Source organism: Lissotriton vulgaris, chromosome 7 (assembly GCF_964263255.1).
Source record: "Lissotriton vulgaris chromosome 7, aLisVul1.2, whole genome shotgun sequence".
NCBI lineage: Eukaryota > Metazoa > Chordata > Amphibia > Caudata > Salamandridae > Lissotriton > Lissotriton vulgaris.
The window spans coordinates 634,717,472-634,742,821 of NC_141695.1; the positions used below are offsets into that span (position 1 = coordinate 634,717,472).

General features: G+C 46.2%; 1 protein-coding gene across 6 annotated transcripts in view; it reads left to right on the forward strand.

The window, feature by feature from the left end:
- Positions 1 to 25,350, forward strand: part of EPN3 (epsin 3) — a 372,455-nt gene that overhangs the window by 212,252 nt on the left and 134,853 nt on the right. For all 6 annotated transcript variants that reach the window (XM_086930838.1, XM_086930833.1, XM_086930836.1 and 3 more), the window contains one exon: positions 7,103 to 7,256. In XM_086930838.1, the coding sequence (XP_086786964.1) occupies positions 7,103 to 7,256 (154 nt within the window). The remainder of the gene's footprint in view (positions 1 to 7,102; positions 7,257 to 25,350) is intronic.

Sequence of the window (25,350 nt, forward strand, 5' to 3'; positions counted from 1 at the left end):
CCCGACCTTCACACCACCATCGACACAATTGGAGACCAACACACATGCGGGGCCGACGGACACAACAGCCTCGGCTATGGCGGTCTCTGCCTGACACCGTAGCTCGCACAAGACTACTCTCTTGACATGGTGAGCTGTACCTCCACATACCCGTTTGAGTTAAAGCGACGTCTCATGAGACAGATCTCTCTTTCTTCTGACTCCTGTCCTCACAGTCACTTCCTATCATGGCCATTCGCTCTAATTTTTCGTGGACACGGACTGTTGATAGCATGGTAGAGACTCCAGGGTAAAATTCTAACACTACAAAATTAACAAAAATTGCAGAATTGTTTATTCCACGTGATGTTTGATGCATAATGTGTGCGTTTACGCCGCCGGACCCCAGGGTTGCCGGCTGAAAGGCTGTGTTATCTTGCTTACTATCCATGCGCTCGGCGCACTACGCAGCCGGCCCCGAGGGGTTGTAGGCCATGTGCTGTGTGAAATGCATACTATATAATACAGGTCTTTAAACATAAAAAAATAAATAAATAAGGGTACACCAGTAACAAAATGTGAATTGTGAATGTACAGAAGTACTTACTGTGGAAAAGCAGTTTTTCTCTAGATATTCTCAAGCACTGCTTGGCGTTAATCGCCTCTGAACCACTCAATAATTATCAAATAAAGAGGCGGGCGCTGGAAACTGGAAAGCAGGAAACGGGTTTTTAATTTCTCCGGAGCAAAGCACGTCAGATCGGACAAACAGGGTATCGTCTCGATGTGCTCTATAACTGCATCTCTGTGGCCTGGCCTTTTATACAGTGGTTTATTACTTTATTACAAGATAGCACATTCCTGACATTACTTTGAAGCACAGTCAGACATTTCTGTAGTCAATTTAGGGAGGAAGCACAGTGACTGGGGTCCTGATTAGCAGGATCCCAGTCACACATGTCAAAAACACATTGACACCAGGCAAAAAGTGGGGGTAACCATGCTAGAAGGATCCTACCTTCCCACACAGATAAAGATCATACACTTTTAGAATTGAAGAGATCTGAGTAAAGAGTTAAGTGAGGAGATAAACTCAATCATAGGGATAAGCAGAAGTAGGAAAGGATTGAGGCATGTGTAAACTGAATATTCTTTCAGGATAGAAAAAGAGAAGAAACATGAGTAAGTGATTCAAATGTTACCAGGCACAAAATAGAAATCCTGTTGGAATCAGTAGGAAATAAACCATTAAGTACCAGTTGATGGAAAAATCAATATCTTCTAAAAGACGTTGCCTCATGAAAATCCTTTCAGGACCTATAGTCCAAATAAAACTGATCCACGAACCAATGTGGTTGGGTCAATGTTAGTACCTTGGCCGTAGCTTCAGCTAGACAGTTTTATGTTCAAACTTAATAACTTTCTAAAGCCTAAATTCAGGCTAGCGAGTAGCGATAAGATGTATTTAAAAAGGGTTTCAGACCCTTGAAAGTGTGGAGTAAGCACCCTCGTTGAGTTGCAGTGATGTTGAGTGATTTTCTTGGTGTCCTGGAATATCTGTCTGGTATCCAAATTTGTAAATGCTAATGATAGCTACTGCTGTCGATCTGATTGGTGATCCTGTGCTCCTTAATGTTTGCTATCTGCATGTGCATTAGTTGAATACATGGTCCTTGAAGTTATGTTACCATGACCTGAGACTAATTCATCAGAAAGAAAATGTAGGCTGGGGTTTTTCTCTTACTCTTTTCTGTTTCCCCCAGTTCAAGCTGTGTGTTCTGTGTTAGTTACACAGATACATCCGAATAGGAATTCCGGGAGGTCATGGGATTTCAACTTGTCTCTACACTCCGACCTGACAGCACAGTAACAGTCCAGTAAGTCTCCCCAGGACTGTATCAGTCATCTAGCCTTTTTCCAAATGGTTGTCGTGCTTCTTCTGGCCCAGGGCCACTTCAGTTTCAGGCACTTCAGACTGCATGTTCCCTATTTAGTTACAAGCTGTTCACAGCAGAGCAAGACCTCCGGAATCTTGGAAGGTTTCTTCAGAAGGTTGTTTTCCACAATCCTGGAAGTAGTCCTCTAAAGCAAAGACTTAGCAGCAGGCATTGTAAGGATACTTTTTTTCAGTGTAGGATGGAGTTCACTTTATAAAATGTATTTGATGTAGACTTCTGGTGGTAGATTCCTTTCCTCTGAATTTCCCCCTGGCGTCAGTCTGGATCTGGAGATTTTTTTATTAGTACCCCACACATAGGTAGGCAGCGTCAGTCGGCTTCGCGTCAGTCATCAGTGTCATGCAGATCCAGAGATAGCTACGCCTTAGCAGTTTTTTATTTTATTTTGTACTTTTATTGACCTTTTTCCTGAGTCTTGGACTCCTGGTGATGTCGAGGTGTTCCAGCGTAGGACCGGATTCAAGCCCTGCAGATGCTGTCATTGGATGAGGTCTGTAACTGATCCGCACTGTGTGCGCCTCTGGTGCTTGGAGCACAACCATGACCCGAAGTCTTACTCTGTTCCGGGCCATGAATCCGAAAGCTTTGCGGGAGCATTCCTGAAAGCTGTTGGAGGCCTGGCACTCGGCTCTACGTCACTCCCATTCTCGATCACGAGAAAGGTCCCAAGAACGGTCACGGAGCCCGCACTCCTCGTCCCATTTGAAAAGTTCGGGGCATTCAGGTAAGCACAAGACGTCGAAGAAGGAAAGGTGTTCTTCAACTTCACCCCATCCTTCGGCTGACGTGATGTGGGACTCAGAGCCTTGTTGCTCTATACCTTCCGCCACCGGAGCCTCCTTCTGAGATGACTACATGCCTCCCCACTTTTCTAGGAGCCGGAGCGTCTCCTCTTCAATTAAATTTTTTTTATGAGGACTTGCACCTCAACCATGCTCAAGACGATCAAGCACAACCGGCTCAAGTCATTCTTGTGGCTACGGATTGGGAACGAAGAGTCTGGTATTTGACCTCCTGAGCATGGCCACCGATCCTCCGATCAGACTTCCCCATCAAGAGTATATTCTGATACAGCTGCAGGGGACAGTTCTTCACCTGTACCTGCCCAGTCTCTACCTTCTTGTGTGTCATTTTGGCAGCCAGGTATCCCTCTACTAAAACTGTATACGCCTGTAGATGGGACACATTTGTGGCATGGTGCACAGCAAAGGCTTTCTATGGGCCTATTTTGTTCTATTGTAGTTTAAGATTTTATTTTTTTAAAAGAATATTATTTTATTTATGTATATGTATGTATGTGTATATATATATATATATATATATATATATATATATATATATATATATATATATATATATATATTCACTTCCAGAAACACCATAGATAATGATGAAAACGGGACACCCAGAGCTGCAGTGTTCAAAAAGATTTATTCGGCAGATGAGAAAAGTTTCACGACGCGTTTCGCTATTACGGCTTGGTCACGCAATGGCGAAACGCGTCGTGAAACTTTTCTCATCTGCCGAATAAATCTTTTTGAACACTGCAGCTCTGGGTGTCCCGTTTTCATCATTATCTATGGTGTTTCTGGAAGTGAATTTACTCAGCCAGCTGGTGGCTGCAACGGGACCGCCCGCGCCAGCTCCTCCCTTGACCAGCGGTGGTGGGGAGAATATATATATATGTATATATATATATATATATATATATATATGTATATGCTTTTTACTACTATGTTATGTACCGTGGGACTCCCACTTCGACGTCGGGGAATTATTCAAGCATGTGAATCTATGAAAGACACCAATACTGGAGAACCACAGTTTAAAGGTAAGTAACGTCTGTTCTTATTGCGCCTTTCACGGGCACTAAATGTATGAGAGTAGTAAAGCACTCACCTGTATGTTTTGGGGAAGGGTGATGCTGTACATGACTATTCATCAGCCATCAAATTGAGGGATTCTCGATTCAAGAAGAAGCGAAAATCATTCTGGAAAGGCACACATTTTATGAGGAAGCAACTACAGGGGTAAAGTAGTGAAGCGTTTCATGAGTGATTTCAACCTTTTAGCTGCAATATGTGACTTCAAAACCTTTGAGGACAATATACCAAGGGGTCAATTGGTGGAAAAAACAAACAACAAAAAGATCCAAGAGAAACTTTTGACGATGCAGAACCTAACCTTGGATAAAACTTTGGAAGAGAAGACAGGGCAGGGACGAAGTAGTGGCATTTGCATCACAAGCTTTGCGGGGAGCAGAATATACTTACTCTGTAGAGAGAGGCTATGGCTTGCTGGTGGGGTGTGGACCATTTCAGAAAATATCTTTGGGGTTCGGAGTTTGTTGTGCTTATGGACCACAAGCCTTTGGTGAATGTGTTTACCACAAAGGGGGTCAGCAATGCCACTGGCATTAAAGGATGATGGCATTCGATTGTGATTGGAATATATTCCCGGCGCAAAGAATGTCTTTGTGGACTGTTTGTCCAGATTGCCACTCAAGAATGGGGAGATGGGTGTTGAGTGCGAGAGAAATTTTTGCATGGTGGCGTCATTGGAAGAAACAGGTGTTGGGTGCATATCAGAGAAAGAATGGAAGATGACTGTGCTAGAGGATCAAGTGATTTAAGGGGTTCCCAAAGACTCTAGTTCCCAAAGACTCTAGCGCAGATGTGAGCTTTTTTAAGCATGGGCTTTTGGAATTGAGTATGAAGGAGGGGTGATGAGAATGACGGATTTGTTGGTGGCTCCATTGAAAATACAGGGTAAAGTCTTGGTATTGGCTCATGAAGGACACATGGGCATTGGAGCCTTGATGGGGAGGTTCAGGGAGATCTTTTGGTGGCTGTGAATGGATTGAGGAGTGGAGCTTTATGTCCAAGATTTTGTGGCTTGTGCAGTGAGTGACAAGACTTGTTATTTTTCTCAGTCCGGTTAAAGCGATATGTCTTCTGGATAAACCTTGGTTCAAGTTGGGTCTGGATGTCATTGGAACATTAGACCAATGGATCTAATGAACGAACGAACGGAAAAGGTATGGTTAGGTTTTGGTGGGTTACAGCACACTTTGGCCTGAGGTGCAGTTTGTGAAGTCCGCTAATACGGAGGATGGTATAGAATTTTTGCAGTCTCTGTTCTTAAGAGAGGGTGCTCCAGTTGGTTACCAACAATGGGTCGCAATTTGTATCTAAAGAGTTACTAAAGGTCATATACCATTGGGGCAAAAAGCTTATTGCAACCTCCTTATACCATCCCTGCAGTAATGGCGTAGTGGAATGTCGTGACAGGTTCATCAAGAACAGTATTCAGTTGTCGGTAGCTAATGGCTTGGATTGGGAGCAAAAAGTCACAGAGGTGCGTAAAGTCCACAACAAATTCTGAGTGCCACTACCAATGTGTCACCATTTGCTTTGATAGGTAGGATGACTGCTACAAAACTAGTTAGGCCTTGGATGAGTGACTTAAAAATGGCAGATGCGAAGCATGAACAAGTGAAGGACAGTTTTGAGATGGCTCAAGGGAAGTACATGGACAAGGAGGCAACAAAAGGGTGACTCAGAGTTACGTTCAAAACAGGAGGTTAGGTTAAGGTGAGGTTACCCGGAATAATAGCCAAGGGTCACTCCACATTTTACAATCCATTGGAAATTGTAATGGTCAAGGACAGAGTGGTTCAATTAAGCGATGGGAAATGGTGGAATAAGGAGAGGTTGTCCAAACAGAGTGGGAGAGAAAATATTCTATATGAATGGAGCACATTTCCACCTGTGCGGGAAGATCCTGTTACAGGAAGGTCGAAAAAGGTGAAGAGAACACCAGCACAGTTTAAATACTATGTTGTTCTTCAATTTTAATCTGTGATAATGAATTATATTGTTCTGTAATTTGATGCATGTTAGTGCTAAAGTAGGTATTTTATGTATTCATATTTTCTTTAACGACTGTTGGTCTTCCATTTTGATCTAAGTATGTATTCTATGTTTCCATATTATTTTGTTTTTTCCTTTATTAGGCTGGGTCTTAATTTAGCTATGTACATATGTATTTTTGTGGTTTATTTATAGGGGAAAGATCTGTTAAGTTTAGTGCTCAGAACCTAGAGCATGTGCCACCTTGACTACTATTGCTAAGGTTGGAATCTAGCTTGTGTCAAATGACAGTTGCTGGCTCCTACCTGCTCTGTCTGTCGTGTTATACTGATCTCCAGTAAATTCCTTAAACTCCCCTCCAGAGTTGTGATTGTTTGAAGATCTTTTCTCTCATGTCACTGGCTCTTTCAGAATTACCTGCCTGCCTGTAAAGAGGGCATTAATAACAATTAATTCACCTGGTGATCTACACTTTCTGACCCAAATTACAGAAACACTGCCATTACAAATGTATCGCCATTCACCAAACCGGAGAAATTATTTAGGGCCTTTTTCTAATTTTCTTTGTTTAGTTGAGATGAAGCTGCATGAACATTGTTATTGTAGGGTCTTATGAGAGTCACTGCACTATAGAATTTCCCTAGATGTATTGCATCACTTTCCCAGGATTACCTCACCTTTCTATAATCGTATGCAGAGAGAAATGGTTCACTCCTGTAGAATTAGTGGTTAAAAGAAAACATGTGAGCCAGTCTTGAACCAGAAAATGCACAGCAAACAGATTATATGAAGCATCACTCTCAATTGTATTAAAAACAGAAAATGCTCTTGGAGACTGGGTATCTGTTAGGTTGAACTGGCACTCTAGGACAGGAGGGGGAGTTCTCGCGAACTGCTAACTGGTTGTTCATTTTCTGTTTGTGAATATAGTTTGTAAGTACAAGCATGTGCCCTATTTTTCTTCTTTGTTTTGTAACAGTCTGTCTTTCTGAAGAAATCATCTTCACTTCACACCGCATTACGGATATGTACTTACTTGTATGTGGTAAAACTCTTATTTTACAACAATAGCAGTCATCCGACGAGGAGTAGTTTGATTTGAACTTAGTAGATTTATTGAAACAGAAGTGAATGGTAATGATAAATCTGATGGAAAGAATGAGTTTTACCTTGTGTTAAACATCTTTTCTTTAGAGGTCTTTCTCAAATGAATAGCTACCACTTGAGTGTCAGAATCTGGCTTACTTGGAATTTCAAAATTATTAATTACCTCATGCTCCACTTATTTTACAGTCCACCATTGGGGAACTTGTGGATCTCTTTGGACCAGCACAGACATTAAAGCTATCATCAGATCCTTGGGGAGCACCGCTTGGCAGCACTGAAACATCTCATGTATGGGGTGCTCTTCCAAATGATTCGCTGTCCCCTCCTTGGCAACAGAATAGTAAGTGGTGTGCATACTTCCTCCTACGAGCTTAGTCTTTTACTGCTCCTTGGCTCTGTCTTTTTTCTGCCCTTCTTTTTCTACTTTACTCTCTCACATTTCTTTCTTTTCGGTCTTCTTTTTTCGGTCTCGCGTGGCGTACTGCGCACTTGTGCAGTCGAGCTCGTGAGATTTTGTGTTTTTAGGAGAACTTCACTAGCGAGGGTTAAGCCCCGCCCCTCTTCTCCATTGGCTGGCCTCCTAAACGGTGGTCAGCCATTGGATAAGAGGTCCTAATGACGTTCTCCTTTCTCTTTTAGCCCCGTCCTTTTCAGATTGGGTTCCCTGACTTACTGCTGAAGTAAAAGGTTTCTTATCTTAGTTATGGGTCCAGATTGCCCCAAAAGATCAGGAACCTTTTACCCCAGCAGGAAGTCCGGGCGCCCAGTCTGAAAGGGACGGGGCTAAAAGATTAAAGGCAGCGCTTTCCCCTACTCCGCCGTCCTCTTTCTTCTCCCCCTCCCGTCTTCTAGCCTGCCCCCCCCCCCCCCCCCCCGGCGCCCCTTTTCCCTCGCCACAGTGATTGAGCCGGAGGCTTCGGCTGTTCGCTCTGAAGCTCTGAAGGCTTCTCAAGCCTTCTCCCAATGGTCTGCTTTCTGTGAAATGCTGCCTAGGGCCTTGCTCTTGGTGTCTTGCTCTTTCTTCCTTCCCTTAATTCTCCCCTCGCCTCGTTTCTCTTTTGCTTTTTATTCCTCTCTCACTTGATATCTCTTCCTTCACTTCCTTTTCGGTCGCACCGTGAGGGCAGACTGATGCTTCAGCTGGGAGTGGGCGGAAGGCTGCCTCGCAGAGTAGATCGCTGCGCGTCTGTATGTTTTAGCCACTTGGACCTGCCCACTTTCAGCCGGAGGGGGTGGACGAATACCTTCCCGCTCGCTGAGGCACGCTCGTACTGAGACGCTGATCTCATTTCTCTTCAGAGTGGGGACAGCCATTAATGAGCCCCGCCTCTTGCAGGGAATGCACGACCCTTCATCATCGCATCCCATCAGAGGAACCCCTCCACCCCTCGGGACGCCGGTCAGCTCCGACATTTAGATTTCATTTAGCATGTACGCGACTTTTGATTTGAACCGAAATGATAGCTCAGTGGGTTAGGCGCCTGCTGCAGAGCTGTGTGTTAACGAAGCCGCCAGATCACATATCAAACCTTGCTATCACAACATAGTTTCATCACAAGCCTAGAGTGATGCAAACTGTTTAGATCAAGGATCGAAGTATTAATCTTCTCCGCCATCCTCTTCCTTCTCCCCCTCCAGTCTTCTTGCCTCCCCCCGCCCCCCCTTTCCCTCGACACAGTGATTATGAGCCGGAGGCGTCGGCTGTTTGCTCTGAAGGCTTCTCAAGCCTTCTCCTAATGTTCTGCTTTCTGTGAAATGCTGCCTAGTGCCTACAGGCTATCCTCTTCCAAGGGCATACGTTTTCAATGGTCTATTTACTTCGGTATCTTCTTGTTATTAATTTGTGTTTGAGGTGATAACCACTGTATTGTTTACCCCTGACCTCGCAAGAGTAGCTTACTGCATATCTTGCCATGTTCGTTTTGACGTAATGCTTTGCTTTTGTTGCCACTTGGACCAGGCCTCTGTGGAATTGCTGCCGGTCACTGCTGTTATCTATTGCTCTTATGTTTGTCCTTTGTATGTCGCTGCTGCTCCGGAAATACAACTGTTATTAATGTGAATCATTATATTGAAAGTCCTGTGGCCAGTTAAACAGTGTACATGCATGTCACAACGCCTTCCCCCTGCTCGACTCACTGGTCAGGCTACTGCTTCTCCATGGCAACCACAGAGGGCCGTGCTGTCACCTCGTGCTTTTATACTACAACCCTGCCTTTTCACTTGAAAGGCACCGAGAGCATGTGCTACTCAACCATGCACACCCCAGTGCCAGCCCTTCTGCATGCCACGGAAGCGCGTGCTGCTCCCCATGTACGTCATACTGCCAGCTCAACTGTTTTCCTTGCACGTTGCTGCCCTGTACCTGGCAGTAAAAGCCCTAGCTTTTTTATCTCAGCAGCCCCCTTGTACAGCGTTACTGCTATTGCTGTCATAAAGTGCAAAGGCGTTGTGTTCAGCACTGACTGTGACGCACCTCCCTGCAGGACTTGTCTTCACTGAGTAAGTGCTTCACAAGGCCAGGAAGTCTCTTACCCGCCCCAACCCCCCGTATAACTTGAGGGCATGTTTATTCTCCACCCCCCACCCCGTGAACCAGTGTTATATTACATGCCTTTACACTTTGACTGCACCAGTCTGACAGAACCGTCCCTTCTAATGGGTTGTGCTGTGCACCCTCGTTAGAGGGTCTGGTACCCCGTGCAGCCACCGCTGAGCCTACAGTTCTCCTTGGCCCAGGCTCTCCCATGCTCCTGCCTGCCCCCAACCACCGAAAAAATGAAAGGGGTCAGCTTTCTTTTAATAACTTTTCCATGTGTATTCTATCCATTCCCGTACCATATGCATGACGCTCAAAGCACCCACAAACACTCTATTTCCCACCATTATTCATGTTTACGTGTCCCTCAGACCTGAAATAAAGCTTATACTTTTACATTGGTTGACATCGCTTTTCCGCATTTATATTTCAACTTTAAAGTACTTGCTATCTTTTACCATCCTAATCTATGATTTGTACTCCTATTGGGGCCGCAGAGCATAAACTAATATAAATCCTATATCCAAACATCTACACAAAACTATCCATTCTAGATCGTATATCCTAATGTCCACGGAATATTAGCAAAGTCGTCAGTACTACCAGACGTTGCATATTTTTATAGAATTTACATAGCTAAGTCACTGCTCCCAGGCAGCAGCAGCACGTTTATGTTTACAGAGTCTGCAAAAATGGAATGCATGAACCAGTTGGGGTTGCTGTAGTCTTACAGCGAAGCATGAGAAATAGTTTGCAATTATGCCCAAAATAAAACCCAGCTCTGTGTGTGTGGCGCTGTGTGTGTGTGTGGCTCACTGTGTGTGGGTGGGGGGGGGTCTGTGTGTGTGTGGGGGGGTCTGTGTGTGTGGGGGGGTCTGTGTGTGTGGGGGGGTCTGTGTGTGTGGGGGGGGTCTGTGTGTGTGGGGGGGTCTGTGTGTGTGGGGGGGTCTGTGTGTGTGGGGGGGGTCTGTGTGTGTGGGGGGGTCTGTGTGTGTGGGGGGGGTCTGTGTGTGTGGGGGGGTCTGTGTGTGGGGGGGTCTGTGTGTGGGGGGGTCTGTGTGTGTGGGGGGGCTCTGTGTGTGGGGGTGGTCTGTGTGTGTGTGTGTGGGGGGCTCTGTGTGTGTGGGGGGGGCTCTGTGTGTGTGGGGGGGGCTCTGTGTGTGTGTTGTGCGGCTCTGTGTGTGTGTGGGGCTCTGTGTGTGTGTGGGGCTCTGTGTGTGTGTGGGGCTCTGTGTGTGTGTGGGGCTCTGTGTGTGTGTGGGGCTCTGTGTGTGTGTGGGGCTCTGTGTGTGTGTGTGTGTGGGGCTCTGTGTGTGTGTGGGGCTCTGTGTGTGTGTGGGGCTCTGTGTGTGTGTGGGGCTCTGTGTGTGTGTGGGGCTCTGTGTGTGTGTGGGGCTCTGTGTGTGTGTGGGGCTCTGTGTGTGTGTGTGTGTGGGGCTCTGTGTGTGTGTGTGTGTGGGGCTCTGTGTGTGTGTGTGTGGGGCTCTGTGTGTGTGTGTGTGGGGCTCTGTGTGTGTGTGGGGCTCTGTGTGTGTGTGGGGCTCTGTGTGTGTGTGGGGCTCTGTGTGTGTGTGGGGCTCTGTGTGTGTGTGGGGCTCTGTGTGTGTGTGGGGCTCTGTGTGTGTGGGGGGCTCTGTGTGTGTGGGGGGCTCTGTGTGTGTGGGTGGCTCTGTGTGTGTGGGGGGCTCTGTGTGTGTGGGGGGCTCTGTGTGTGTGGGGGGCTCTGTGTGTGTGGGGGGCTCTGTGTGTGGGGGGCTCTGTGTGTGTGTGTGTGGGGGCTCTGTGTGTGTGGGGGGGGGCTCTGTGTGTGTGGGGGGCTCTGTGTGTGTGGGGGGGGGCTCTGTGTGTGTGTGGGGGGGGGCTCTGTGTGTGTGTGTGGGGGGGGGCTCTGTGTGTGTGTGGGGGGGGGGGGCTCTGTGTGTGTGGGGGGGGCTCTGTGTGTGTGGGGGGGGCTCTGTGTGTGTGGGGGGGGGCTCTGTGTGTGTGGGGGGGGCTGTGTGTGTGTGGGGGGGCTCTGTGTGTGTGGGGGGGGGCTCTGTGTGTGTGGGGGGCTCTGTGTGTGTGGGGGGGCTCTGTGTGTGTGGGGGGGGCTCTGTGTGTGTGGGGGGGGCTCTGTGTGTGTGGGGGGGCTCTGTGTGTGTGAGGGGGCTCTGTGTGGGTGGGTCTCTGTGTGTGGGTGGGGCTCTGTGTGTGGGTGGGGCTCTGTGTGGGTGGGGCTCTGTGTGGGTGGGGCTCTGTGTGTGGGGGGGGCTCTGTGTGTGGGTGGGGCTCTGTGTGTGGGTGGGGCTCTGTGTGTGGGTGGGGCTCTGTGTGTGTGGGTGGGGCTGTGTGTGTGGGTGGGGCTCTGTGTGTGTGTGGGTGGGGCTCTGTGTGTGTGTGGGTGGGGCTCTGTGTGTGTGTGGGTGGGGCTCTGTGTGTGTGGGTGGGGCTCTGTGTGTGGGTGGGGCTCTGTGTGTGTGTGGGGCTCTGTGTGTGTGGGGCTCTGTGTGTGTGTGGGGCTCTGTGTGTGGGGGGCTCTGTGTGTGTGCGTGGGGCTCTGTGTGAAATGTTGTTATTTACAATGCCAATAGCTCTAACCTTTGCAAAGGCGAGACCGTTGCATTGTAAATGCTTGTTAGAGCCTTTATTTCCATCACTTTTGTCCTTTCTCACATTCTTTCACTTTTGCCTTTTTTTTTCTTTCTGCCTTTCCTTTAGTCACATTTCTGATTTTTAACCTGCAACATAACATTTCATTGCTTGCTTGTTCTTCTCTCAATGTCTTTCCTCCTTTCCATGTCTTTCCACATGTTGCAATGTCATAAAATTACTTTTCCTTACACATTATACATTCACCAATACCGCATTTATTTTCACAATTCCTTTGTGAATCTCTCCTTCCCCAATTCTCTCTGGAGCAGTCTTACGCTAGGCTTAGACCTAAAAGGTCTAAGCCTAGCGTAAGACTGCGCAGTCTCGCTGGCGAGATCTGATCTGAGGAGCTTTCTCTAGCGGGCTGTAAGCCCCGCCCCTCTTTCCCATTGGCCGGCGTTACGGTTTATGCTAAACGGTGGCCGGCCATTGGGAAGGAGCTTGCGGTGACGTACAGTTTTCTCTATTTCTGCCGTCCCACTTGGACGGACTGCCCTGACTTCCTGCTGGCGTAAAAGGTTTTTTGTCTTTATGGGGCGAAACAGATGGCCCCATAAAGAAGATAATAAACCTTTTACACCAGCAGGAAGTCAGGCCAAGTCCTTCCAAGTGAGACGGCAGAAAAAAGAGTAAAGTCGACGTCATGGCTCTGCAAACAGCCACCACAAGAAGAGATTGATGTCAGCGCTTGTTATTTGACCTTTGTCCTTACTTGCTTTGCCAAGACTGTGAGCAACTAAAGTCGTTGTTAATTGCTTGCATACTAAGGGAATCCCATGCTCGGTACCCTCATGGCAACTATCTGTGAGGTGAGCTTTGTTCAATCTTGCATATTGTCGTTTTTTTGCGCGTTTCATCACTGAGCGCAATTATCGTAACACAGCAGGTCACGCTCACTATAAGAAGTTTGAATGCACGCCACCAGCACGTATGACTCTTGTATTACAACATGTTTACATGCACTGCTAACTTCTTCAACGCCTGCCGCCAGCACGGTTATATAGTCACTGCCCAGTATGTCTTCACTAGTTCAAAGATTAGTGTTTGGAAACGCAGCACAGTCATATTTAGCATAAAGCGGTATTAACCGCTTGGCGTAATAGATAGTACGGGGATTCACAATCAGTGGACCTGCCCGTCATCATCACAGTGACTTAGCTTTTGAAGGGCATGCCGCATGTGTCACTAACCCGTTTTATATTAGTATCATCCTTCTAGAGACATCACTCGCCGTCTTCTCTACGGCATCACTTAATACTTCAACCTCCATTTGCATGCATGGGAGGCGTTTTCCGTTCTTACTTCACTTTCTTGGTTGAGTTACTTGTTTATAATTTCATCGTGCATATGTCAGCATGAATGTCAATTCACGCTTGTTTTAAAGAGCTTTGTCAGTCAACTATAAACCTTGTTAACTACATTAAAACATGTTTGTTCTAATTGTATCGGATTTAGCAAGTATGTTTAAAATGCACAATTTCTCACTTTACCTTTCTGTGCTGACTTTAAGGATAGCTTTGCTACATTGATTGAAGTATTAGCCCTGCCACCAATGGTTGACATATTACACTAACTCAACCCTTGAGGAGAGAATGTGGTCCGTCTGCTAGATTGCCGACTTTGGTGCTGGAAACAAAGGTTCGAGCCTTGGGGTCGGGTCCACATCCTGTGATTCTGGGCAAACAAATCCCATGTTAGATGCATACTCCTTTTTGTGCACAAAACTGGAATATGTTCTGTGTGCATACCAGTAGTGTTTGCAGCTCTGGAAACTTGTATGCATGTATTGGAATGGGGGATTATTGTGTGTTCCCCATTCAAGAGTAAGTGAAGTGAGCAAGCGTTACTGAACTGTTAATTTGCAAACCCCACACTATCCCAAATTTGCATATGCGCCATTTGAAACCTGTATTAGCGGCTCTGTCGTGATATGGCCTCAGTATGCATAAAGCCTACAGATCGAGAGAAGTGAGTGTACATTTCAGTTTAACGTGGAATAATTATACTAGTTTATCATTATTTCACAGAAAAAGCAGATTTATTTATCGATAAATAGCAATCACACTAGAGATATTTATTTATATTGGGGCAAAAAAGTAAAAAATAAATCGCATTTAACAATGAGATTCAAGGAAGAGGGGTTTGGTAGAGAAACAAGTTACCCATGAGCTTTCAGATACCGCTGCTACGACAACCCCTTCCCCATCCTCCCCGGTCCCATTTATATAGGCTTCCCATGCAACTAAGATATGGGGGTAAGAATCCCCACAGCGGGTAGCTAATAATAGCCTATATCACTGCCTCAAACTCAGGAACGCCGACGCAGTGAGCGCAGGTGACCGCTTTGACGTCACCAAGAGCTGGATATATAAACACACCGCTGTTGAGTGCACGAGGCCTGCTAACACCTCAGGTTTTCCAAGCCCTGCTATCTGAAAGCAGCGCTGCTCCCAGCGGACCGCTTTAGCCTGGCAGCAGCAGAACACAGTCCTGTGCCTTCACAGGTAATGGCTGAACCGGCCTTCGACTATTTTATCTCAAACCTCTACACAAATGTGGACACATGCTTAACCCCCCCACCAATGTATGTGAACGTGACAGGTTTGTTGTGACGGAAGGGTTGGTTAGGGGTCAGCGATTTAAGGCTGAGCTAAGCTCTCACGTTTTCCAAGTCCTTATGTAAGAAGATCACCCGGGCCTCGATTTTTCTTTGCATTCTGGGACTTGTTTTCCACATTTAATAATTGAAGAAAAGCTTTGAGGTCTCAGGTCCAGTTTTAGCAGGTCGGTGTACATTAGTATTTCTCTTAGGTGTATATATGAGTCCTTGTTAGTTACAACCAACCAAGGGCTGAAGCTGGGTGGCGCATCTCTGCTTCTTCTGGGTACTTGTATGCATGCCTCCCCTTGTAACAGGCTGCACATGTGGAGACGTCTCCCGTGTGAAGGGCACTGCATGTCCGTGAGCAGCGGCCTCGGGGTTTCAGCGCGCGGATAGCAGTCTAGCTTCCACCATGCTCCAGTGTAGGAACCTACAAAGGCTGCTTGTCCCAGCTCTGAGCGCTCGCAGTCAGTACTCCAGACACAGGCCCCGCACAGGTGAGAGTAAGGCGCATTATTGCCAAATACCCTCCGCATAGTAGAATTGGATTTAGGTGACCCTCTATGAATTAATTGCAGGCCCTGCAGACACATTGTTACAAGGACCTTGCAATTCATAAGGTTATGATAGCCGGCTGCTGTACTGGGCCCATACATGTGACATGGGAGTCTATTGTTTAGGAGGAGTTTACAGGTGACACTGGAAGTGGGGGTGTGGGAGGTGCTGCTACAGCACCCCACAAAAAGCCTCGCAGGAGTTCAGAAGGGGAATGAGCAATAAAAGGCATTTCAATTGTAATTGTTCTTAACTTGTCCCATTTGCTGAGTTAGAGACTTAGACGAAGTTTCATGCAATGGATTTTGACAAACTATTTAAGAATGGGATTGGCATCTACTTTTCCTAGATTGTAAAGAGGGTATTTTTTAAAGCCTACTTTCTGCCAGCTATGACACAGGGGGCAGAGTTAAAGCTAGGGTAAAATAAAATCCATTGTATTTTGTATCATATCATGCAATGGTATGACATTTGGCGTACATAACAATTGCATGTTTAGTTTACCTGTACTGTGTGGGTTTTCATGCAACAGGAGGGCAAAAAGTTTAGTTTGCTAATAATTTGCTTATCAGGTACATACTGCTAACTCACACTGTGCGCAGCCTTCAGACAAGCACAGTGCTGCCAAGTACCACGCATCATGGGTTAGACTAACGCTTTTTAGTGCTGGTGTCTGCATCACCACACTAATGTGCATTATTCATGCATACTGAGCCCCGGTCAGGGTCATAAGGCACTTCAAAAGCTTCAGCCTGCATGCTGTGCTTAATCTATGCACTGCCGCTTTCAGCGCTCGTCTCTGCAACAATTTAGGACTCGGTGATATGACACAGACTTCAGTTTAGGATACATTGTTACTCCAGTATTAGGGTGTCTTTCATAGATTCACATGCTTGAATATTCCCCGTCGTCAAAGTGGGAGTCCCACGGTAAATAAAATAGCAATAACATACTCATAATATGTATATTTAAAAACATAACACATGAAATACACATTAGAAAAGAGGCAGTAAATGCCTAGACATAATTCCACATAGGAATACATGGAGAGAGAAAAAACACTTGTAGTCTATTCCGGTCATTATGTTGGTCCAAACTGTAGCCAATCAGGCGCCAGCAGCCCTCCAGAACCTTCTCCTCAGAGCTCAGTACCTCAGATTTTCAACCGCACGTCGTGTGAAAAGGAGTCTCCCTGTGCTTTGCTCAGTTTTCTCTACTTCAGGTTTTCCTGTGTTTTCAGCATGTCTTCAAGTAAGAAGTCTCTTTTTAGACCTTGCTCTTCTTGTAGAAAGCTACGCCTTTATTCAGAAGATCCACACAGTAAGTGTATTTACTGTCTTTACCCCAACCATGATGTGGGTAAATGTAAGTTTTGTAGAACTTTTTCTACAAACACTCTAAAGGACAGGGAAGGCCGTCTCCTGCTGTGGCTTCAGAGACTTAAGTCTAAGGATAATGTACTTTCTGATGCTGAAAGTCTCATTTCTGGTTGTTCCCAAGCAGCTTCAAAACGTAGTAGTGTGCAGGAGTTGCCCTCTCCATTCATTAAAAAGAAGAAATTGTCTCTATCTTGAGGAAATATAATTTTTGATCGAGTAGTGTTCCCCAGCGAGTACCCTAGCTTGCAGTACATGTTATTTCCCTCCTGTGCCAGCTACGAAGACGCAAATACATTTGCGTCCATCTCTAACTTGTCCTCTTTCAGATCCGCCATGAACGGATTGAATATTCAGTTTCTATATATGCTGTGCCAACGTCTTTTTGTGGTACACTTTACACGTTTTTCAGCTCTGGCGAGGTAGGCCCAGAATATGCCATTGAGCCCTTTTTCGAGTTCTCTCCTGCTTTCTGACTCCGAGGGCCTCAGCCCAGGCTACCTCTGTACCAGTGGCCCCCACCCTATTCCTTGCGCGGCTCCGGCGCATAGCCTAACCTCTGCCTGCCAAGACCGTCTTCAACCTTCGAATTATCTGCTCCACTCCTCGAAAACACATTCCTGTCTCGTAGCTCAAGTAAACATCCTCCCAGCTGCAGGAGAAGAGGACCCGGTTCTTCTGTCTCCGTGCAAGTAATTCATAGACTCCGTTGCCATGGTAGGCCCATGCCCCCTCACCCCGCATGCCTACACGTAGACGCATACATGCAGACAGTATAGGATAGCCTCCGCCCGAGAGACCTTTTCCCTTCCAGACACTACTGTTCCTTAAACATACGATACCAGATTCGATTTGGGATTAGGTTGATCTGACATCCCAGACTTATGTCTACACTTATGTCTACACTTGTAGTGCTAAATGTCAAGTCCTTTCACCCTCTGGTTATACGTCAGATTCACGTCAATCTGCTGCGCACGCATCTCTGCCATATATTTCTGCTGACATTGCAATATTCTCTTATGTATCCTCCCATTTTGTGACCTCATGATTAATGACGTTTCAAGTATACGCCTTCATGCACGCCTATTATACCGCCTTTTTAATGACGTTTAATGACGTTTTCATGTTTTATCTCCGCTTTTTCAGTTGTTACGCCTACTATATGCTTATACATTGTAATGCATTGACTATATATATGTACTTCTGTAAACAATATGTTGTCTGTCTTCCCTTCCTGAACCCTGTGTGGTGAATGGAATGGTTATGCCACCTTGGCTCGAGCCAATAACCCAATTCCTTTAACAGGAATAAAACCCTTTTGAGTTAACCTCAATACCCCGGATTTTGCCTCTTATTTTTCTGAGTTATTCTTATTGATTATTGATAGCAAATTAAGTATAGGTAATCGATATTACCACAGTTTTGGCGCCCGAACAGGGACCCCTCCCCCACCCCACGCGCCGGCGGTGCGTTGCAGGCCTAGCCCCCTGCCACAGCCGGACGGACAATTACGCGTACCCGCAGGATTTCCTGTATCTCCCTCAGGCCAACGGAGGTGACTGAGGCTGCGATCGACACCCAGACGAGGCGGTGAGGCGTGCGGAGGATCCCGACCTGAGCCTAGCTGAGAGAGCAAGATCCGTGATATATCGAGGCCCGCCAGGTTCCGAAGTTCCGAAGTATCTGAGTCGAGTCCGAATCCAGTCCGAGTCCGAGTCCAGTCCAGAGTTTCCGAGGCCTTCTGTGTCCGTGCTTCCTGGTGAGTACCGTTGCTAGGGACGCATCCTGACGTGCGCATTAGTTTGTGCCGGTCTAGACGGGTTCGGGTACACGAGCCTGTTCTGCACTGTTTGGCAGTGTATCTGTACTGTATAGCAGTATATCTAGTATGCACCTGTAGGGTGTATCTGTGCCGTTTAGCGGTACATCCTGTTGCACTTGTTATCTAGTAAATGTGTTTTGTACTTGAAATGTTATAATGTGTCATTCAAATGTCGTGGTATGAGTGAATGTTCGATTTTCATTGTTGTGCTCATGTATAGTGTGTTCATATCTGAGTAAGAATCAAGTAGCCAGACTACAGAATGCCGTTGTTCTCTAAACTAAGACAAATAAAAACCCGAAAAGGGGTTCTAGAAGAAGCTGTTCCCATTCCACCTAGGGACACTCCAGGGTACTTTATGTACCACAAACACGGCCTAGATGCTGTTTTATTTCTCGACTTATGGGTAGACTACACTAAAGAACTGTCAGAGAATCAGAGATGGCCCGCTGCAGGGACATGGGATGCAGATTGCATCATGAGAGTAGAAGAAGCATTATGGAAAAAGAAAGCCAGACAGTCACAGAAAGATGCCATCGAGTTATGGCGTAAAGAATCGCATAGGCGCACAGAAAAAGCTCACAGACTAGAAGAGAAGAGTAAGGAGGAACCCGACAAGGTCCGAGAAAACGCATTAGTTGAGGAAGGTATCAGAGTAAAATTAGAACAAGTAGACAGACAGCGTAATACGCTTATGAATGGCATGTTCCCCATCCTGTCCAAAGGCCTGCCTAAGGCCTCTCCAGAAATGCCGAAGGACCTGCCACCCCCATTGCTCCCGACTAAGACACATCCGAGGACAGCAAAGGACGTTTTCCTTTCTTCCTACTTAGATGAACCAGCTCCCACCTATGTTAATACCCCATTGCCTGCACCATTGCCTGCCCCCTTGCCTGCGCCAGGGCCTGTGCCTAACGGTCTGAACCCTTATGCCCTTCCGCCCCCACAAGCTACTCCTCCCCAGAATCCTCCTCCTACTTCCCTTGATACAGATCTGACTAACCCTTTCGGAGACGGTGCCTCAGGAGGTGCGTCCGGAGGGGCTGGTTACCAGACTCCGCCACCAAACCATCGTTTGAGTCTTAGAGAAATAGCGCAACAGCGTACGCCTAGAACAGATACATTTTACGGAGATCGCCTTGCAGATTGTAGATACGATCCTGTACCTGGTAAAAGGAATGATGTAGACATGTTACTTGCATCAGTACGGTTACGACGAGTCACGAACTTCCTAATGTCACTACCTGAAATGACAGAACATATGGATCGAATATATAAGTTTGTGCAGACAGGATCGGGGCCTGAAAGCATTAAAGAGGCCATGGATCATCAGAAAGTGGATACTAAAGCCAAGTTATTACGGTTTCTTATAAACTGTTTTATTCGAGAAGCAGATAGGCCGGGTGCGAACCCGGATGATTTGAAAGCGCTCCACAAGTGGGGCCGACATATAGCCGATGGACAGCATGACAAAGAAGCCAGTATAGATAACATGTACCGAAGAATCAGAACTTCAATAACTAAGATGCACGAGAAAAGACAGGCTGCACTAGAAGCAGATGCAGATAAACATGAATCCACAGAGGAGGAGCCAGAGGAAGAACCAGAGACACTAGCACAAGCACAGTTGCCAGTCAGAGAAATGGTAGCGTATGTAGGTAAGGGTAGACCGTTTAATAATTCGATGCGCCCGGTGCGCCCGGAATGTAAAAGAATATATCAGGAAGCCATGTGTAATCCTAAAACACCCGAACACTTATTCCAAGCCACCGACCGAGTACTTCAAGAACGCATGGGGTATCATGCACTTGATTCTATGGATGAACAAGAATTAGCCAGGTCAGCCGTGCAATGGGCTGACAGTTCTGAGAAATATGGTGATGATGTGTTAGCGCATACGTTCCTGAACTTGACACCGAGTGAACAGCGTTTAGCTGGTATGTACATGATACAGCATCTGCTCTTATTATATAAGAGCCAACGTTCTGATCCAGGTCCCCTGCGTGATATACTAATAGAACTGGTCACGAACAGATGGAAAGGTCTAAGTACTGACCTGATTAAAGTAATTCTAGAACACCGCCACAAGTATAGTACATTCTTATGTCCACAGATTAACGCAGCACCCGTTATGGAACGAAAGACCATGTATTACATGGATAGACAGAATCCGTTGCGAGAAGTACACCCCGTACAGAACGCAGACCACACGCTTAGACGCGTGTTTGTATATACACCTGTAACTAAAATGGAATTATTGGAAATGAAGAAATTAGTACCCAGTCACGATAAAGACCCTGCAGGTTTTCACCGCGAAATAAAAGACATGTTATTAATGGGCGATTACACTTATCCCGACCTCATGAAAATACTGAAAGTGTTACTACCTCCAGGAATATATGAAAAACTCAAAGAAAAAGAGTGGGAGGTGGGTGATGCAAAGATTGATTGGACTGCATTAGAGGAAGAAGAGAATACCCGAGTGCCAGGCCCAGGGCTTGGAGATAAAGTTAAAGCGTTACCAGGTTTATTGGTACAAGTGTTGCCACGTTTATTGAGTACGAAAAAGGAAGATTGGGGAGCAATTTCAGCATGCAAACAGAAACCTGATGAAGACACTAGTGATTTCTATACACGATTTGAGAAATGTTTTGGTATTAACAGCGGTCTGAAAGCAAGTAGCGAGTCATATCCACATCTTTTTGTAACGAAATTAGTCGAGAATTCCCTACCCCAGGTCAAGAATAGAGTACTGAAAGTAGAAAGTACTTGGCAAGCTAACACTCCTTCGCAAATGTTACAAATGTTACAGTATCACCAGAATAGACTTAGAGAAGAACAAGAACACGAACAGAGACGTATGAAAGATACGAAAATGAAAATGTTAGTTGCTCAGTCAGTTCCTGCTGATGGTCAGAAAAAGGGTGCGAACCAATCTGGTAATTCGTCAGCTCCCGTAAAGGGTGTATGTAATTATTGTAAGCAGCCAGGTCATTATATAAATGAATGTGCCGTTTTGAAACATAATATTGCCACGGGCAAGACAAAAGAGAGACCGCGTCCTCCTAGACAAGATCAGACTTCACAACAAGTACCCCAGAACACACAGCAGAACGCACCCATGCCAGCTCCTTCACAGACAGTAGCGATACCTCAGCAGCAGCCCATTACTGCTACACAAACCACGACACAGCAAATGTATCAGTATGCACAGAACGATTACCCTGACTACCAGCGATACACATGAAACAGCCTAGAGAGTGAATTCCGCTTGCCCCTTATTGAAGTTCCTGTAGATCAGAATGGTCCTTACGTACATAGTCAAGTTTTAGGGAAAGACAGAAAGTTTCTCATTGATACAGGGGCAAGCAGAACCACGATAAGCCACAATGAAGTACCAGGGGCACCCCTCTCAGGCTCACAGAACGTGTCCCTCGGATTTTCAGGAAAACCCATTATTAACGAAGTATCACAACCCCTCCCTCTTGCAGTAGGTCCTCTGACACGGACTACAGATTTATTGCTCACGAAATCATGTCCGGAAAATCTATTAGGCATAAAAACACTGAAAGCTCTAGGAGCTATTATTTGTTGTTCTCCCGAGGGAGTACGATTATTCTTGCGAGATTTCAAAGGCCATTATGTGTTAAGAGATATGGATCCCCGACTACAGAACGTCCCTGCCCACCTGTGGGCTCAGGGCCCCACTGATGTAGGTTGCATGCACATTACCCCGTATCGAGTCACACTTAAAGCAGGAGTGGTATTACCACGAATTCGACAATACAAGTTACCCCCAGATGCTGTAGTGGCTTTACTGAGAATCATTGACGAGCTAATCGCACAAGGAGTGGTTGTGGAAACCGACTCTAATGTATGTAATTCTCCTATCATTCCTGTTCTCAAACGTACTGACCTGAATTCTCCACCTGTTTATCGACTGGTTATTGATTTGCGCGAATTGAACAAATGCATTGTACCGCAGTACCCTGTGGTCCCAGATATCTCATCATTACTGACAGCCATTGATTCCGAAGCAGCGTTCTTTACTGTAATCGATCTCAAGAATGCTTTCTTCAGTGTCCCTATTGATCCGGAGAGCCAATTTCTGTTCGGATTCAGTTTAAATGGACGATCTTTTAAATTTGCCCGTGCACCTCAAGGATTCACAGAAAGCCCCAGTATCTATAGCCAAGCATTGAAAAAACAACTCGACAGTATCCATATGCCAGTTCACACTGCTCTGCTTCAGTATGTCGATGATCTGCTGATCACCGCTCGAAGCGAACCCGAATGCGAAAATGCATCTTTGATTGTTTTGAACTTCCTGGCTGACAAGGGACACAAGGTGTCTCCTTCGAAGCTGCAATTCTGTGTTCAGCAAGTTGTGTACCTGGGTCACTTGCTGTCCAAAGTGGGGAGACAGCTCACACCTGACCGGATACAGTTAATCGCAAACATGTCACCACCCAGAAACCAAAAGGAGGTACGGGCCTTCATAGGCCTCACCTCGTACTGTAGACAATGGATTCCCCAATATGCATTTCTAGCAAAGCCACTCATTCAGTTAACAACACAGGAGGCAGCGACTTCGTCTGTCCTCCCTTGGACTCAGGAACATACACAAGCTTTTGAGGACTTAAAGAAAGCCTTATGTCAAGCACCTGTTTTAGCAACACCATGTTACAGTAAGCCTTTTACACTTTTTGTCACAGAACGTGAAGGTACTGCATTGTCAGTCCTCACTCAGGAACAAGCAGGTTCACACAAGCCGTGTGCTTATTTTTCCAGTACATTAGACCCAGTAGCACAAGCCCTTCCAGCATGTTTGAAATCTGTTGCAGCGACAGCTTTAGCAATTAGACAGAGTGATTCTATTGTGTTAGGACATCCATTGACAGTACAGGTTCCACATTCTGTAGAAGTCCTTTTGAATCGAACTCAGACCCAACACCTGACCATAGCAAGATTGACAGGTTATGAATTGACATTGTTTCAGCCACACATCGAAATCAGACGCTGCAGCACATTGAATCCTGCCACGTTATTGCCAGTAAATGGAGTAGATCCATTGGCACATGATTGCATCGAAGTCATCACTATCACAACAAAACCCAGACAAGACTTAACAGATGTTCCGTTACCAGATCCAGACCTGACACTTTATGTGGATGGTTCATGTATGAGAACAAAGACAGGTGAATTAGTGGCAGCCTACGCCGTCACGACAGACACGGAAGTCATTGAAACCAATTGTATTGACACTTTGTCAGCTCAAGCCGCAGAGCTTATTGCTCTGACACAAGCATGTATTCAAGCCCGAAATAAGAGAGTCAACATATATACTGATTCACGTTATGCATTCGGAGTCGTTCACGACTTTGGAGTTCTATGGCGAGAGAGAGGTTACTTAACTTCTCACGGTGCCAACATCCAACATGGTCCCCTTATTCAAGCTCTGTTAGACGCAATACATCTACCTACTGCAATCTCTATCATGAAATGTAAAGCACACACTAAGGTTACTGATGTCATTTCCCAGGGTAACGACCTGGCAGACCGAACAGCAAAGCAAACTGCTCAAAACCGAACTCATGTAACTGACCAGACACGAATAGAGGTACCAGCACACTGCATGTCAGTTAGGGACCCCGCACATGATGTTATCGACATACAGTCACATGCAACACCAGATGAAATTAAGGAATGGACTAAACTAGGAGGGGTCCAAACAGACCAGGGATGGATGACGAAGGGAAAATCTACATGGTTTCTCCCCGATTCTATGGTACAAGTCATTATTAATACAATACATAGTCCCGCACACCTTGGTGAGAAAGCAATGCTAGACAGTATTCAACACATATGGTCCAATAAGAACTTACGGGCAGCAGCCAAACAGAAAGTGCGTACTTGCATGATTTGTGGTCAGTTCAATCCAGGTAAAAGTATCCCCGTAGAGCAAGGTGGATTTCAGCCTCCCGACCACCCTTTTGAAGTCCTCCAGATGGATTATATCCAGATGGAACGATGTCGAGGATTCAAGTATGTTCTCGTAGTCGTGTGTGCTCTTTCCCGATGGATAGAGGCATACCCAGTTCCCGATTACACTGCTCCGACCACTGCCAAGCAGCTGGTTCGTGAATACTTCCCGCGGTATGGTTTGCCCCGTATCGTGTACTCAGATAATGGTCAGCCATTCTCATCCGAACTTGTGAAACACATTACACTTCTGTTAGGTTACCAGTGGAAGTTCCATTGTGTCCGGCATCCCGAGGCAGCAGGTCTCGTGGAACGCCATAATCAAACACTGAAAATCCGACTTTCCAAGATCTGTAGAGATAAAGGTATAGACTGGATAGTTGCCTTGCCGGTCGCCCTCTTCTATATGAGGATGGTGGCCCATTCCCGTTCTGGACTATCCCCGTATGAAGTGGTCTTCGGTAGGCCACCGAATATGTGGGGGACGCCCATTCCGCGTAAAATAACTGATGTTGATTGTCTTATGCTGACAGATTACCTTGCCTCCTTGATGTCTGCACTACAATCTTGTCGTTCACAGGTAGCTGCAGCCTTTCCCGACAACACCGAGACGAAACCCCATGAGGTGGTTCCTGGCGATTTCGTATACGTGAGGAATTTTGATCGGAAGAGTCCGCTGGAGCCCCGCTGGCAATCGCCGAAGTTGGTTCTGCTTACGACGAGGACAGCTGTTAAGTTAGAGGGCAGGAAGGGATGGCTGCATTCCAGCCATATTAAAAAATACTTCGGACTTCCTTCGGACTTGGACACTAAGCCCTGCCCTCCTCCACAAACTGATACGAAACTCCCTTTGGTTGAGAAAACTGCTTCAGAAATTTACAGACAAAAGTTACGATCTAGCAAGTCAGACAGTTTAATTGTTTAAGT